We start from the raw sequence: 12,570 nt of genomic DNA on the forward strand, positions 1-12,570 counted from the left end.
TTTTTACTAAGTATTTACGAAGAACGTTTTATATTAAAATTTTATAAACAATATTAATAACTTTAATATTATTTAAGAATACACAACTGGGTTACATAATCTTTTAATCTTGGCTAAGTATTTATGAAGAACAAATGTTTGCTTAAAAAAAGGAATGGTATTTTGGAAATTTGGATATGATTTAACAAAAAATTCTAACGGAGGGTTAAAATTGAATAAAAATTTAAAAATGGATATCATAAATTGATACTTTTTAAAGTTTGGTTACTTTTTGTAAAAGTGATGAAAAATCAAAGGTTATAAGTAGGCTTGGCAAAACGGGTTGGCGGGTCAATCCATTTAGCTAATCTGGTAAAAAATGTGTCATAAACAGGTCGGTGTGTCATAAACGGATCATAAACATGTCATAAACGGGTTGACGAGTCATAAACATGTTATAGCTTAAACCCAAACTCTATATATTTGTGTCGTGTTCGTGTCGAATTTGCGAGTCGTGTTAAAATTGTCAATCCTAGTTATAAGTGAAGTTTTCCCAAGAAAAAAGAAAAAGAAAAGTAAAAACCTGAATTTCCAAATTGTTCAAGCAAGATTATATGGCAAACAGAAACCTTTATTTACAACCATCAGGATCTATCCTAAATTCTAAATTTTGTCACCATTTTGCTGCATCTTTCTCACATTGATTTTATAGTTATGATTGTGGCTACATGAACATAACAAATACCAAAGGAACTATAAGTGACACTAAAAATACAAATTCCTTTATAAAAGCTTCATTTTTGATGATATTATACAATCCTTCCAAGGCTTGAAACATAGCATTTGAGATTCGTGCTGACCATTTTGTTATTTTCAGAATATTAAGAGTTATAATTTGTGTTCACATGTTGGGTTTTAGTCGTGTCGATTATAAGACTATATAAGCTAATCATAATCTAACTCATTTAATTAAATGAGTCAAATCCTTTAACCTTTATCAGTTAATTTTGAGTCGAAGTCGTGTCGAATTCGCAAATTGTATAAAAAATTACAAACAATTCATAGCATAAGCAGTTAGAATGTTGGAAGAAAATCAAACTCAAGCAAAATATGGACAAAAATTCGATCAAAAGTAAAGCATAAAAGGATCTTATGAAGAAGAGATGGTGTAGGACTGTAGGTGAATCAAGGGTCATGTCACATTGTCACTTTGGCACATCACAACACCTCAGTCACACCATAGCAATCTCCTTGAAAAAGAAATAAAAAATAAAAAATAAAAAAAAAGTTGAGGGCAGGTCCTATCGAGTAAGAGCCCACATGGTCACAACATCCAGCGACAGTGCTTTAATTCATTTTCTGGTTACAATCAATGGGTAGTACTTTATTTGAAAATGATTTGTGATGGGGTCCATGAAAGTGATTTTGCAAAGGAGACGACTCTTGTACGATCTTTTTGTATAATTTTTATACGATCAAGATATATCGGTGAAATTTATGCACGGTGAATTTCATTAATGTGTTTTAGTCGTGTGAAAATTGTACATAAAGTTGTAAAATAATCATTTTTCTTTTGCAAATTATCATCAAAGTGATCTTGCAAATTCTAGGTTGATTGGATAGATTATTATTTATTACATTATGATTGTTATTATTATAATGTATAGATTATTGAGCGGGTAAGTTATGAAAACATGTAGTGATTAATCCTATATCAATTATGTATTAGGTGAAATTGGGTCATATAATTAAGTGTCTTTAGGGGATTATCAATTGTAATTTTGACGGGTTATTAAGATATAGCATAGATGTTTCTAGCGGTTCTTTGATTTGTGATAATCGGTATTAAAGATTCAAAGCTAATCTAACAACGCCATGCGATGTTGGGGTAGCGCGTGGCATGAGCCCAAGCAAGGATATTAGATATTTGAGTTGAGGATGTTTTGAAAGTTGAGTCCTACGTTGAGTGGATAGATAAGTAAGTGTTAAAGGCATGTTTGGGATTGCGTTAAGAAACATAGCTTTTAAAATTAGAAATAGTTTTTAGAAAAAGCTTCATTTTTAAGCTTTTCCTAAAAGTGCGTTTTGACCATTTTAAGAGTAAAAAAAGCATTTTTTTTTTATTTTTTTTTTAACCAAATAGATCAACTTTTTAAGTTTTTAAATTTCTTAACGCAATCACAAACATTTTCTAAGCAAAATGATTGGAAATGATTTCTTCTACCGATGGAATTGTTGAATGAGGATGAACCAAACCATACTGTTTTATGTCTTGAATTGGAGTATATATTTGTGAGCAACAAAAGAAAGATAAATATCAATAAAGTCCTCAGTGTATTGATGAAATCCTTCAAAATTAAGGCAACCTTAGCCAGATAACAAGATGGGCACTCTTGGTAAACCGTTCACCCTTTCTACATATTTACTGCAGTAGTTGTATATAACTGTCCAAATAATTCTTATGCTAAACACTTGGATTTAGGGATGAAATAAAAAAATTTCATGGGAAGAAAGCATGAATGAGGGGCCAAACTTAATTTTGATACGGCCAAGACTATATATAAATATTGTATGGAAAAAAATTAAAAAATTGGGGGGACGGGTAATCGGGTATGGCCTCCCTCGGGCGCCATGATTCCGTCCCTTGTGGATTAATAGGAGCCCCCGGAAAGGGGGGGGGGGGGGGGTGAGGTTTTGAAACCCAATAAATTAAAGGTACCTTCTCCAAATGCCTAGTTTTCCATGCAAAATTGATTTTCTCAAAATCTAGTTGGTCATTTCCATGAAAAGTCTCATGATCCCAAGGTTGCATTCATGTAATGATTAACTTAATAAACTATAGTTAATATGTAAATCACCTTACTAATAAAAAAAAATATGTTAAGTTGAAATCATAAGAGTTTAGTCCCATTGCCCTACATGTCATGGGTTATGAATTAAACCATTAAATTATGCATATCATTATAGTATATATATATATATATATATATATTAAAACTCTTATGGTTTCTTTTGGAACCTTTGATCCACTTTTCATTAAGTTAACTAGGCCCAATATCAATGACCTGGACAACTAAGCCCAGCACTTTGGACCTATTCTCATACAAAGCCCTTACCCTAAGGTTTTTAAGTTGCTAAAACATTGAATACATATGGCATTAATCTCATAAATACCGTTGGGCAGTAAGTAGACTTAGGATCCATTTGAGTTTGCGATTTTAAAATGTGTGATTAGAAAAATAATTTTTAAAAACGTAGTGAAACATTTGCTAAATCGTAGTTTGGCCTTTAAGATTGTATGTTTTTTAAAAAAGCGTATCATTACTTGTGATTTGAAAAGACAGTTTTCTGCATTTTCAAATTGTAAATTTTTTAAAAACGCAATTCTCAAACGGTTTATTTTTTGCGATTTGGTTTAAAATTGCACTTTTTATCTATGAAATCGCCATCTCGAATGCACCCTTAGAAACCTAAGAATATGAACCTTTGGAGGTTAGAGTTAACTACACATTACTGAGGGTTAAGTTATGGTGAGATAAAAACAGAACTATTATAGTTTTGGAGTAAAATGATATTCATTTATAAAACTAGACATAGATGAGAAACAGAAAGTTGCATTCAGAACATGTATATACAATGACAGAACCAACGGGTGTTCGGGGCGTGGCCCGCTGGATTGATAGTGATTTTAAATGACGTAACAACATATATAATATATATACCGTTAAATGCCATAAAATCTAAACCGACCAATAAAATAGTTCTTCTCCATTTCAATAGAAAGTATCCTGTTCCAAAAAGTATTCCTCTTATATCTGCTGGATAGCCTATAATTGGGTTGGGCTTTCTTTCCCCCCCTCTTTTTGGTAAAGTACTTCAATTTGGGTCTGAAATTTCGTCCCCCCCCCCCCCCCCAACTAGGACTTCAGGCTATAGCCCGAATCTCTATGGCCCAAAAGCTTTTTGTATGTCCATCCATTCTCTTCCATACCTTCCTAAATTTGCTTCGTTTGCCATTCTTGAAAGAGAAAATGGAGAATGTGAGACCAGCCACTATTTTTGTTATCTCAAGTTTTATTTATTTATTTATTATTATTATTTATTTATAAATATTATCTCAAGCTTTTAGTATGCCAGGAAAAAGGACAAATTTAGTTGTACACTTTTTGTTTTAGCATGTCACACGTTATATGGATAATTAAAGCAGATGGACAGTCCTAGCTACCAATGGTTTTAAACTTTTTTTTTTTTTAGGGAAAAATTATATTTAATGCCTAGATTTTTATTTGATTTGAATTTACTCGTTGAGTTTCTAAATTCAAGAATACGGTCATTATATTTTGCCTAGATTTAAATAAGCCCTTCTATCACTTTTTTGTCGGAATGAATAGTTTGTTATGCGTCAAATGTGTCTCAATTGACACGCTAGCGTTCATATCAATATATAATATCAATATCATATCATTAAGCATCAAATCATCGAGAAAAAAAGGACCCAAACTCCAAAAACAAAAACCAATTTTATTTGTCATCTTAATTTTCTAGATTTGTATCGTTATAGGAAAAATAATTAACTTTGACGCTGAGATAGTCACTGGCGTGTCAAACGAGACACACATGACAAATAGAAAATTCTTAACTTTGACAGTATAGTGATTGAGGGATCAATTTAAAAGTTGAGTAAAACTTAAGGACATTATTCTTAAAATTGTTTAAATTGGCCACGGCCTATGGTTCTGTTTTTGTGTATACACTATATATTTGAGATTAGTAGTAGTAAACTGTATTCATGTGACGGGTTAAGGTCTTATTAAGGTATGAATATAAGACTCTATATATATGTAATTAAAAGAGTTAGATTTCTCGACCCTAATTTTTTAATTGTGGGCTTCCCCCAAAGCAAGGATAGAGTTCAAAGCATGTTCGGTATATATCTTATTGAATGCAATATAGGGTTGAAAAATGATGAGATAGATTGTTAAGTTTGGTGGACGTTTGAAATTACATTTGTAGCCTCGCTCATAAAAGCAAGTTGAAAAATAATTTCAAAAATCAGTTTTGAGCGTGTTCGTTAGCCGTTCGAACGTTAACGTTAGGTCTAAATTAAAGATCATGTTTTTATTCCGTTCAAATGTATGTGTTTAGGCACATTTATGAGATTTTGTTTCCTGTTTTAAACAACATTTTCCCTAATGAACCTAGAAATCCCAATGGCATTTGGATCTTCTCTCTTTCATTTACTCGATAGGAGCCAATTAATTTAAGGGTCCGTTTGGGTTTGCGATTTTAAAAAGTACGATTTAAAAAAGTGATTTTTAAAAACGCAATTAAGCATTTGGCAAAATCGCAGTTTAGCCTTTTAAAATACTGAGTTTTCAAAAACGCACCCAATTGTCTACGATTTGAATAAGCACTTTTCTGCGTTTTCAAATCGCAATTTTTTAAAAACGCAGTTTCCAAACGGTTCATTTTCTGCGATTTGGTTTAAAACCACACTTTTTCTCTACGAAATCGCAATCCCAAACGCACCCTAAGTGAAATGACAAAATTGTAATATATATATATAAAAGAATAATTTTGTTTTTATTTTTATACTAACTGGTTCTTCTACGGTTCATTTGAACAGGAGATGATTCTTGTCCGGATCAATGTGCCTATAAAATCCTTTTCTTTTTAGCATGCAAATTAAAAGACATTTAGAGATTTATAAAAAGAAAAAAGAAAAAAAAAAGAAGAAAAAGAAAGAAAGAAAAAAAAGAAAGAAAAAGAAAAACATTTAGAGAGAAAAAAAGAAAAGGACAGAGTGTTCTCTCAAGTGGGAAACAAAAAGCATGTCAATGAAAATCTTTGTCAGTATATAAATAGATAACAAGAAAATTAAATAAGTACCCATTTTGTTTAATAGTTTCAAAATGCATGATTTGCAGTTAATTATGAAAATAAAAATTTTAAAAATATTGTTTTCAAAATTTCAAATCTTATATTCATGTGATTTTAAAAAATACACCCTTTTATGTGCGGTTTAAAAATATGATTTTTTTATTTAAATTTTTCAAATTGCCATTTTTTTTTTCAAACGCTCTCTCTACTGGGATAGCTTTTCGTGATTTTATTTAAAAACATGCTTTTGACATGCAAAATCGTAAAACAAATGCACTTTAAAAAGAAAAAAATAATAAAAAAAAAAAAAATAAAAAATAAAATAAAAAAGCCAGCTTCTTTCTCTTGGATTTGGCGCGTGTGTTAAGCCCAATGTATTATGTATCTTATGGTTTATCCTCGTTATTGTTAAAATTACAACGAGTGTCCCTTTTTTACTAAGTATTTACGAAGAACGTTTTATATTAAAATTTTATAAACAATATTAATGACTTTAATATTATTTAAGAATACACAAATGGGGTTACATAATCTTTTAATTTTGGCTAAGTATTTATGAAGAACAAATGTTTGCTTAAAAAAATGAGGGGTATTTTAAAAATTTAGATATAATTTAACGGAAAATTCTAACGGAGGGTTAAAATTGAAAAAAATTGAAAAATGAATACCTTAAATTGACACTTTTTAAAGTTTGGTTACCTTTTTGCAAAAGTGATGAAGATCATGGATTATAATTGAATTTCTAAAAAAAAAACAAAAAAAGTGAAAGCCCTCGAAATGCGTTGAGGCGCAACAGTTGACTAGACATCTAGAGGTAAATCAATGTTTCGGTGTGAAAGATCATGGATTATAAGTGAAGTTCTTAAAAAAAAATAAAAAAAAAAGTAAAAACACCCAAAATGCGTTGAGGCGCAGTAGTTAATTGGACATCTAGGAATAAAGTACTGTTTTGTGTGGGCCGCGAGAGCGGTACAGATCAATGAATTTCCAAACTGTTCAAGCAAGATTATATGGCAAAAAGAAACCCTTTATTTTTTTAAAATAAAGGGTGGCTCGAAGCCAACTTTTTGGAATGAAGAGAGAATGTTTTTACATCGGACGTCTCATGCAATCTGTTATTGATCTTGTGATCCACATAATCCAATCAATCTCTTGGAGAAATGAAATAGCAAAAAAGAGGCAACCACAGTTCCCAATCCCTCTAAGCAGACAGACAGTCCTCCCATCTTTTTTCTCAGGTCTCGTTATTGGTGGACGACCCACCCTTTTCTCCTTTCTCTTTTTCGACCTTCTTTTCACTTTCTCTTTTTCATCATCTAGTTTTGAGCTTATTCTTAACAAAAGTGATTATTCCATTCCTAGTGTTTAAAGCCAACTGCTTTAACATGTTTTTTATAGTTCGCACAACATTGTGAGACCAACTTTTAATCATCCACATTCCTTTATCTCATCAAAGAGAGAGAGAGAGAGAGGCAAAGTTTCATCACATGCAATCCACTTTCACATACAAAGCCAAAATTTCCCTCACTAACAAGAAAAGCATAAACCCACGTCACATAATATCTGACACTCACCCCTCTTCACTCTCCTCAGCCGAAATATAAACCTCTTAACTACTTCCTCATATTGGTCCCTTAACAATGTTCCAAACATAGTGTCTGGTCTGAGCGTTATACGTCTCTTTATATATCTAAGTTTGCCGGAGCGAGGGCTCTGCTTCCCTTTCTTTCCAAATCTCATCACTCTATCCCTTTGTAAGGGATATTCTAATTTCTGCGTGCGATTGTAAGCATAGCTCTTCTGTCGACTCTAGGCAGTGGTCGTATATCCTGTGTCTAAAAAATATTCAATTGAAAGTGAGAAGATGAGAGCAGGTCTTGGAAGTCTGCAGCAGGGACTAACTGCTGAGGCAACAAGCATGGTGAAACAAGCGGTTAGCCTTGCTAAACGCCGGGGTCATGCGCAAGTGACTCCTCTCCATGTTGCAAGCGCTATGCTTGCGTCCTCCACTGGTCTTCTTCGAAGGGCTTGCCTTCAATCTCACTCTCACCCCCTCCAATGCAAAGCCCTAGAGCTTTGCTTCAATGTCGCGCTCAACCGACTCCCCGCCGCCTCGCCGAGCCCTTTGTTAGGCCCTCACTACTTCAAACCTTCCCTCTCCAATGCCTTGGTTGCAGCCTTCAAGCGTGCTCAGGCTCACCAGCGCCGTGGCTCTATTGAAAATCAGCAGCAGCCTATATTAGCTCTGAAAATAGAGTTAGAACAGCTCATAATCTCCATGTTAGATGACCCTAGTGTTAGTAGAGTGATGAGAGAGGCTGGTTTCTCGAGCACCCAAGTGAAAAATAGGGTAGAACAAGCTGTTTCTTTGGAGATTTGTTCTCAAACTGATCAAAGCCCTTCTATAAGTAACCAGTCACTAGGAAAAGTACCCTTGGACCAAGTTAGGAGTGAAGATGTAATGAGTGTTGTGAAAGAATTGTCGAACAAAAGAAATAGAAACACAGTTATAGTAGGAGAGTGTTTGGCTAGTGCCGACGGTGTGTTTAGGGGAGTAATGGAGAAGTTTGAAAGAGGAAATGTTCCTGGGGAGTTGAGGTATGTGAAATTTGTTAGTCTGCCTCTCTTCTCTCTGAGGAACTCATCCAAGAAGGATATTGAGCAGAAGGTGGTGGAGCTTAGGTGCCTAGTGAAAAGCTATATTGGCAGAGGAATTGTCTTGTATTTGGGTGATCTCAAATGGATTTCTGAGTTTTGGTCAACTTTTGGTGAAGAAAGGAGAAACTACTACTGTCCTGTGGAGCACATAATCATGGAGCTTAAAGGTTTGGTGTGTGGAATTGGGGAAACTTCAGGAAGATTGTGGCTTTTAGGGCTTGCTACCTTTCAGACTTACATGAGATGTAAAACTGGCAGCCCTTCTCTGGAGACTCTGTGGGAGCTTCACCCTCTTACCATCCCAGTTGGCAGCCTCAGCCTAACTCTCAACCTTGAAAGGTAAATTTGATGTAGCAATAAGGATTTTTCTTCTTTGTTCTAATCAGTTTCTGGGTTATATATTTTTTCCTAGTTCCTTAACTTTTTCATATTTTGGTTTTTCGATATATTAACTCTAGGCTGCTTTCTTCAGTAATTTGCAAGCTCAAGTCTGTAGCAAGGTCTCCAACAATGTGTCTGGTTGGCAACTGCTTGAAACTGAATTTGATAAGCAGCTAACTTGCTGCACCGATTGCGCGGTCAATTTCAACAGGGAAGCTCAAAGCATAGGTAGCAACTTTCGTAACAAGGAGAACACTACTACCACCATGAGTATTTCCACAAACTCAAGCTTGCCTTCATGGCTCCAACAGGAGAAGAAAGACAGCAGAATAGTCTCTTTGAATAATCAGGTTAGTTTCTATCTTATCCATTTATTTATTGTCACAAGTTAAATCACCACTTATTCTAAAAGCTTAAGCTAATAGGAAACGGTGAATTTAACGATTTAATTTATATTTTCACATTCTCTCTCACATGTGAGTTCGAACTCCCCTTCATCAAGGTTTGAACTCAAGACCTTTATTTCTGATACTATGTTAAATCATCACTTATTTCAAAAACTTAAGCTTATAGGAATGAATGCATTCAATCATTTAATTTATATTCTAACCTATCTCGATACAAGTTCAAAAGTAACATTATTTGGTATCTCTAATACAGGAATGTGTCACTGTCAGCGATCTGTGCAAGAAATGGAATTCATTCTGCAGTTCAAGCCATAAGCAACCCCATTTTCCCGAGAAAGGTTTCATTTTCACTTCTTCATCTCCTTCCTCCACATCAGTCTCTTCATACGAGCACAAACCTAGCTTGCATCACACCCACCTGATTTGGCCAACCACCTTTGAACCCAAACAGACTCCAAAAGAGCAGCAGTTTTGGGTGTCTGAAACTAATTATGATCATGGAGTCTATGAAAGCAATTTGAGACAGTTCCTGCCAGAGAGAATTAATGACCCTAAACCAGTCCTTTTGTCCAATCCTAATTCTAGCCCGAATTCAGCTTCTTCAAGTGAGATAATGGAGGATATGGTTGGCCTTCATATGTTCAGAGAGCTTAATGCTGAGAATATGAAGTTACTATGTGATGCATTGGAGAAAAAGGTTTCCTGGCAGAAAGACATAATTCCTGAGATTGCAACAACTATCCTTGAGAGCAGGTCTGGAATGAGCAAAAGGAAAGGCAATGTGAAAGACAGAGAGAACAGAGAAGAAACTTGGCTGTTCTTCTTAGGTGTTGATAATGATGACAAAGAAAAGATTTCAAGGGAGCTAGCTAAACTTCTTTTTGGCTCTCAAAGTAGCTTAGTATCAATTTGTTTGAGCAGCTTCTCTTCAACAAGGGCTGATTCAACTGAAGAATCCAAAAAGAAAAGGACAAGAGGTGAACTGGGTTCCAGCTATCTGGAGAGATTTGGTGAAGCAGTGAATGAGAACCCTCACAGAGTGTTCTTCATGGAAGATGTAGATCAAATCGATTACTGCTCTCAAAAGGGTATCAAGCAAGCAATTGAAAGTGGAAGAATAATTCTTCCTGGTGGTGAAACTGTTCCTCTTATGGACGCCATTATCATTTTCAGTTGTGAAAGTTTCAGCTCTGTTTCCAGAGCCTGTTCTCCCTCAAGAAGGCAAAAACATGCTGAGAATGAAGAAAAAACCAATGAGGATGACTTGGAAGAGAAAATCCCATGTGTACTATCACTAGACTTGAATATTGCCATTGAAGATGACAACGGAGATCATGAACATGCAGTTGGTGACATTGGGATTCTGGAATCTGTGGATAGGCAAGTTACTTTCAGAATTCAAGAATTGTGATTCTGTAATAGGAGGGGAACAATTGATCTTCAAAATGGGCTGATACTTTGTTTTTTTTTTCCTTTTCTTTTTCTTTTAACATGGATTTGTGAGGGGTAAACGAAGAAAATGGTATAACATAGTGTTCACAAGGATTCTGTAGGGGTGGTAGGATTTAGCCATGTAGAGCTATGTGTATATTAGTGTATCTTTGATGTTCTTGTTGCATGTAACAGGATTGCTACACTATCAGATGTTGTCTTTCTTTGGGGATTTTGTGACTTCAAATTACAGAATTTTTTACCAAGTTATCACCTTTCTTCCTTTGTTTTTATTTTTACGAATTGTCAATCTATAAAACTATGTTTTCTTTAATGAAGCTCAAGTTATGCACAAAGTTTCTTCAATTTTTTACAGATAGTTATTATAGAAACACCTTGGATTAATAGCACCTACGCATTTGTTTTTAGAGGAGTGTTATACATACTTTCAAGTGCTACACATACTTCCAATGGTAATTTTTATTGTCACATCAGGGAGTGAGCACTTAGGAATATATGTAGAATTTCTCTTAGTTTTATAAGGCAAAATTGCTAGAGTTAGTATGTTCACTTGTGATGCTTTGGCCACACTGGTGCTCTTAAATTATCATTTGTTTTAGAAGTTCAAGCTAATAAAAAATGATGAATTTAACTATTTAATACTTCCCCTCACGGATGAATTGAAACTCTTCCTTAGTCACATGTTAACTCTCTCTTAATAAGTGCTGTTCAACACAACGAATGTTTAATTGAAATTAGAGATAAATTATGGAAACAAGGTTAAAATTCGATACTACTGTTTTAATACCATGTTAAATCACCATTTGTTGTACGTTCTGTATCTGAACTTAAAGGCAATAATTCAACTGGTGCAAAAGGTTGTTTATCTCTTTAATACACTTAAACATAATCAGATCTCCATTAAACTCTAGTTAGGCCTGAACCATCGTCTCTACCGACTTCTTTATTCTTTGATACAAAAAAGAAAAAGATGTTGCTTAGTTTTAAAGGCAATTGATCAATTGGTATAAAAGGTTGTTTATGTCTTTACCTCACTCCAATATAATCAGACCCATTATTTCCATTTAGGCCTGACCATCTTCTCTGTGAATCCTTTGTTCTTCGATTCAAAAAAAAAGAAAAAAAAAAAAGGAAAAATAATTGAGGAAGTGGTACAGAAAGCACTGCAGCACATGATGAGTTGTGTATTGGATTTGAAAACCTTTTGACAATGATTGCACAGTGTTCTAAAGTGGAATGGATACATCATATAGGCACTTTCTTATAATCTGTTCTCTCTTTTGCTATGTATGCTCCAAAGAGAAATTAAATGTTAGAACATTAATAAATTTATAATTTTTTATCGGTTTAAATTGTTGGAATAAGTGGTGATTTAATATGGTGACAGATCAAATGTCACAAGCCGGAACCCTGTTTTCGCAATTCACCTCACATTTCAATTAAATATTCTACGTGTTTAGCCTAATTTATTTATATTGAGTTTAATCCACACGTGAGAGGTAATGGTAAAATAACATTGAGACAAGCATGACAATTTTTCGAGCACAAAACTAGATTACAAATTCTGCATAATATGTACATGCGGTAGAGAAATCATCACAAAAAAGGAGAGAAAATAGATCATAAGAAATCTAGAGGCTAAATAAAGAAACAATTCAAACTTAATTGTTAAGAACTGTCGTGTGACGTCCCGCATTGCTTGGATATGAGAATGAGTATGTGCTTATACATATATATTCACACTTTTCTTGATACAACGCATTTTAAAATCGTGATGATCATGCACTTATCAGAACTTCGCAGTCAAGCGTAC

The 12,570-nt window shown here is 34.1% G+C and overlaps 1 protein-coding gene across 1 annotated transcript; it reads left to right on the forward strand.

Annotated features, from left to right (window-relative positions):
• Positions 1-7,386: 7,386 nt before the first annotated feature.
• On the forward strand, positions 7,387-10,947 carry LOC133880396 (protein SMAX1-LIKE 3-like). The gene is made up of 3 exons (XM_062319345.1): positions 7,387-8,856; positions 8,990-9,248; positions 9,559-10,947. The coding sequence occupies exons 1-3, from the start codon at positions 7,724-7,726 to the stop codon at positions 10,714-10,716; spliced, it is 2,550 nt and encodes an 849-aa protein (XP_062175329.1). The 5' UTR covers positions 7,387-7,723; the 3' UTR covers positions 10,717-10,947.
• Positions 10,948-12,570: the final 1,623 nt, after the last annotated feature.

Source organism: Alnus glutinosa, chromosome 10 (genome assembly GCF_958979055.1).
Source record: "Alnus glutinosa chromosome 10, dhAlnGlut1.1, whole genome shotgun sequence".
NCBI lineage: Eukaryota > Viridiplantae > Streptophyta > Magnoliopsida > Fagales > Betulaceae > Alnus > Alnus glutinosa.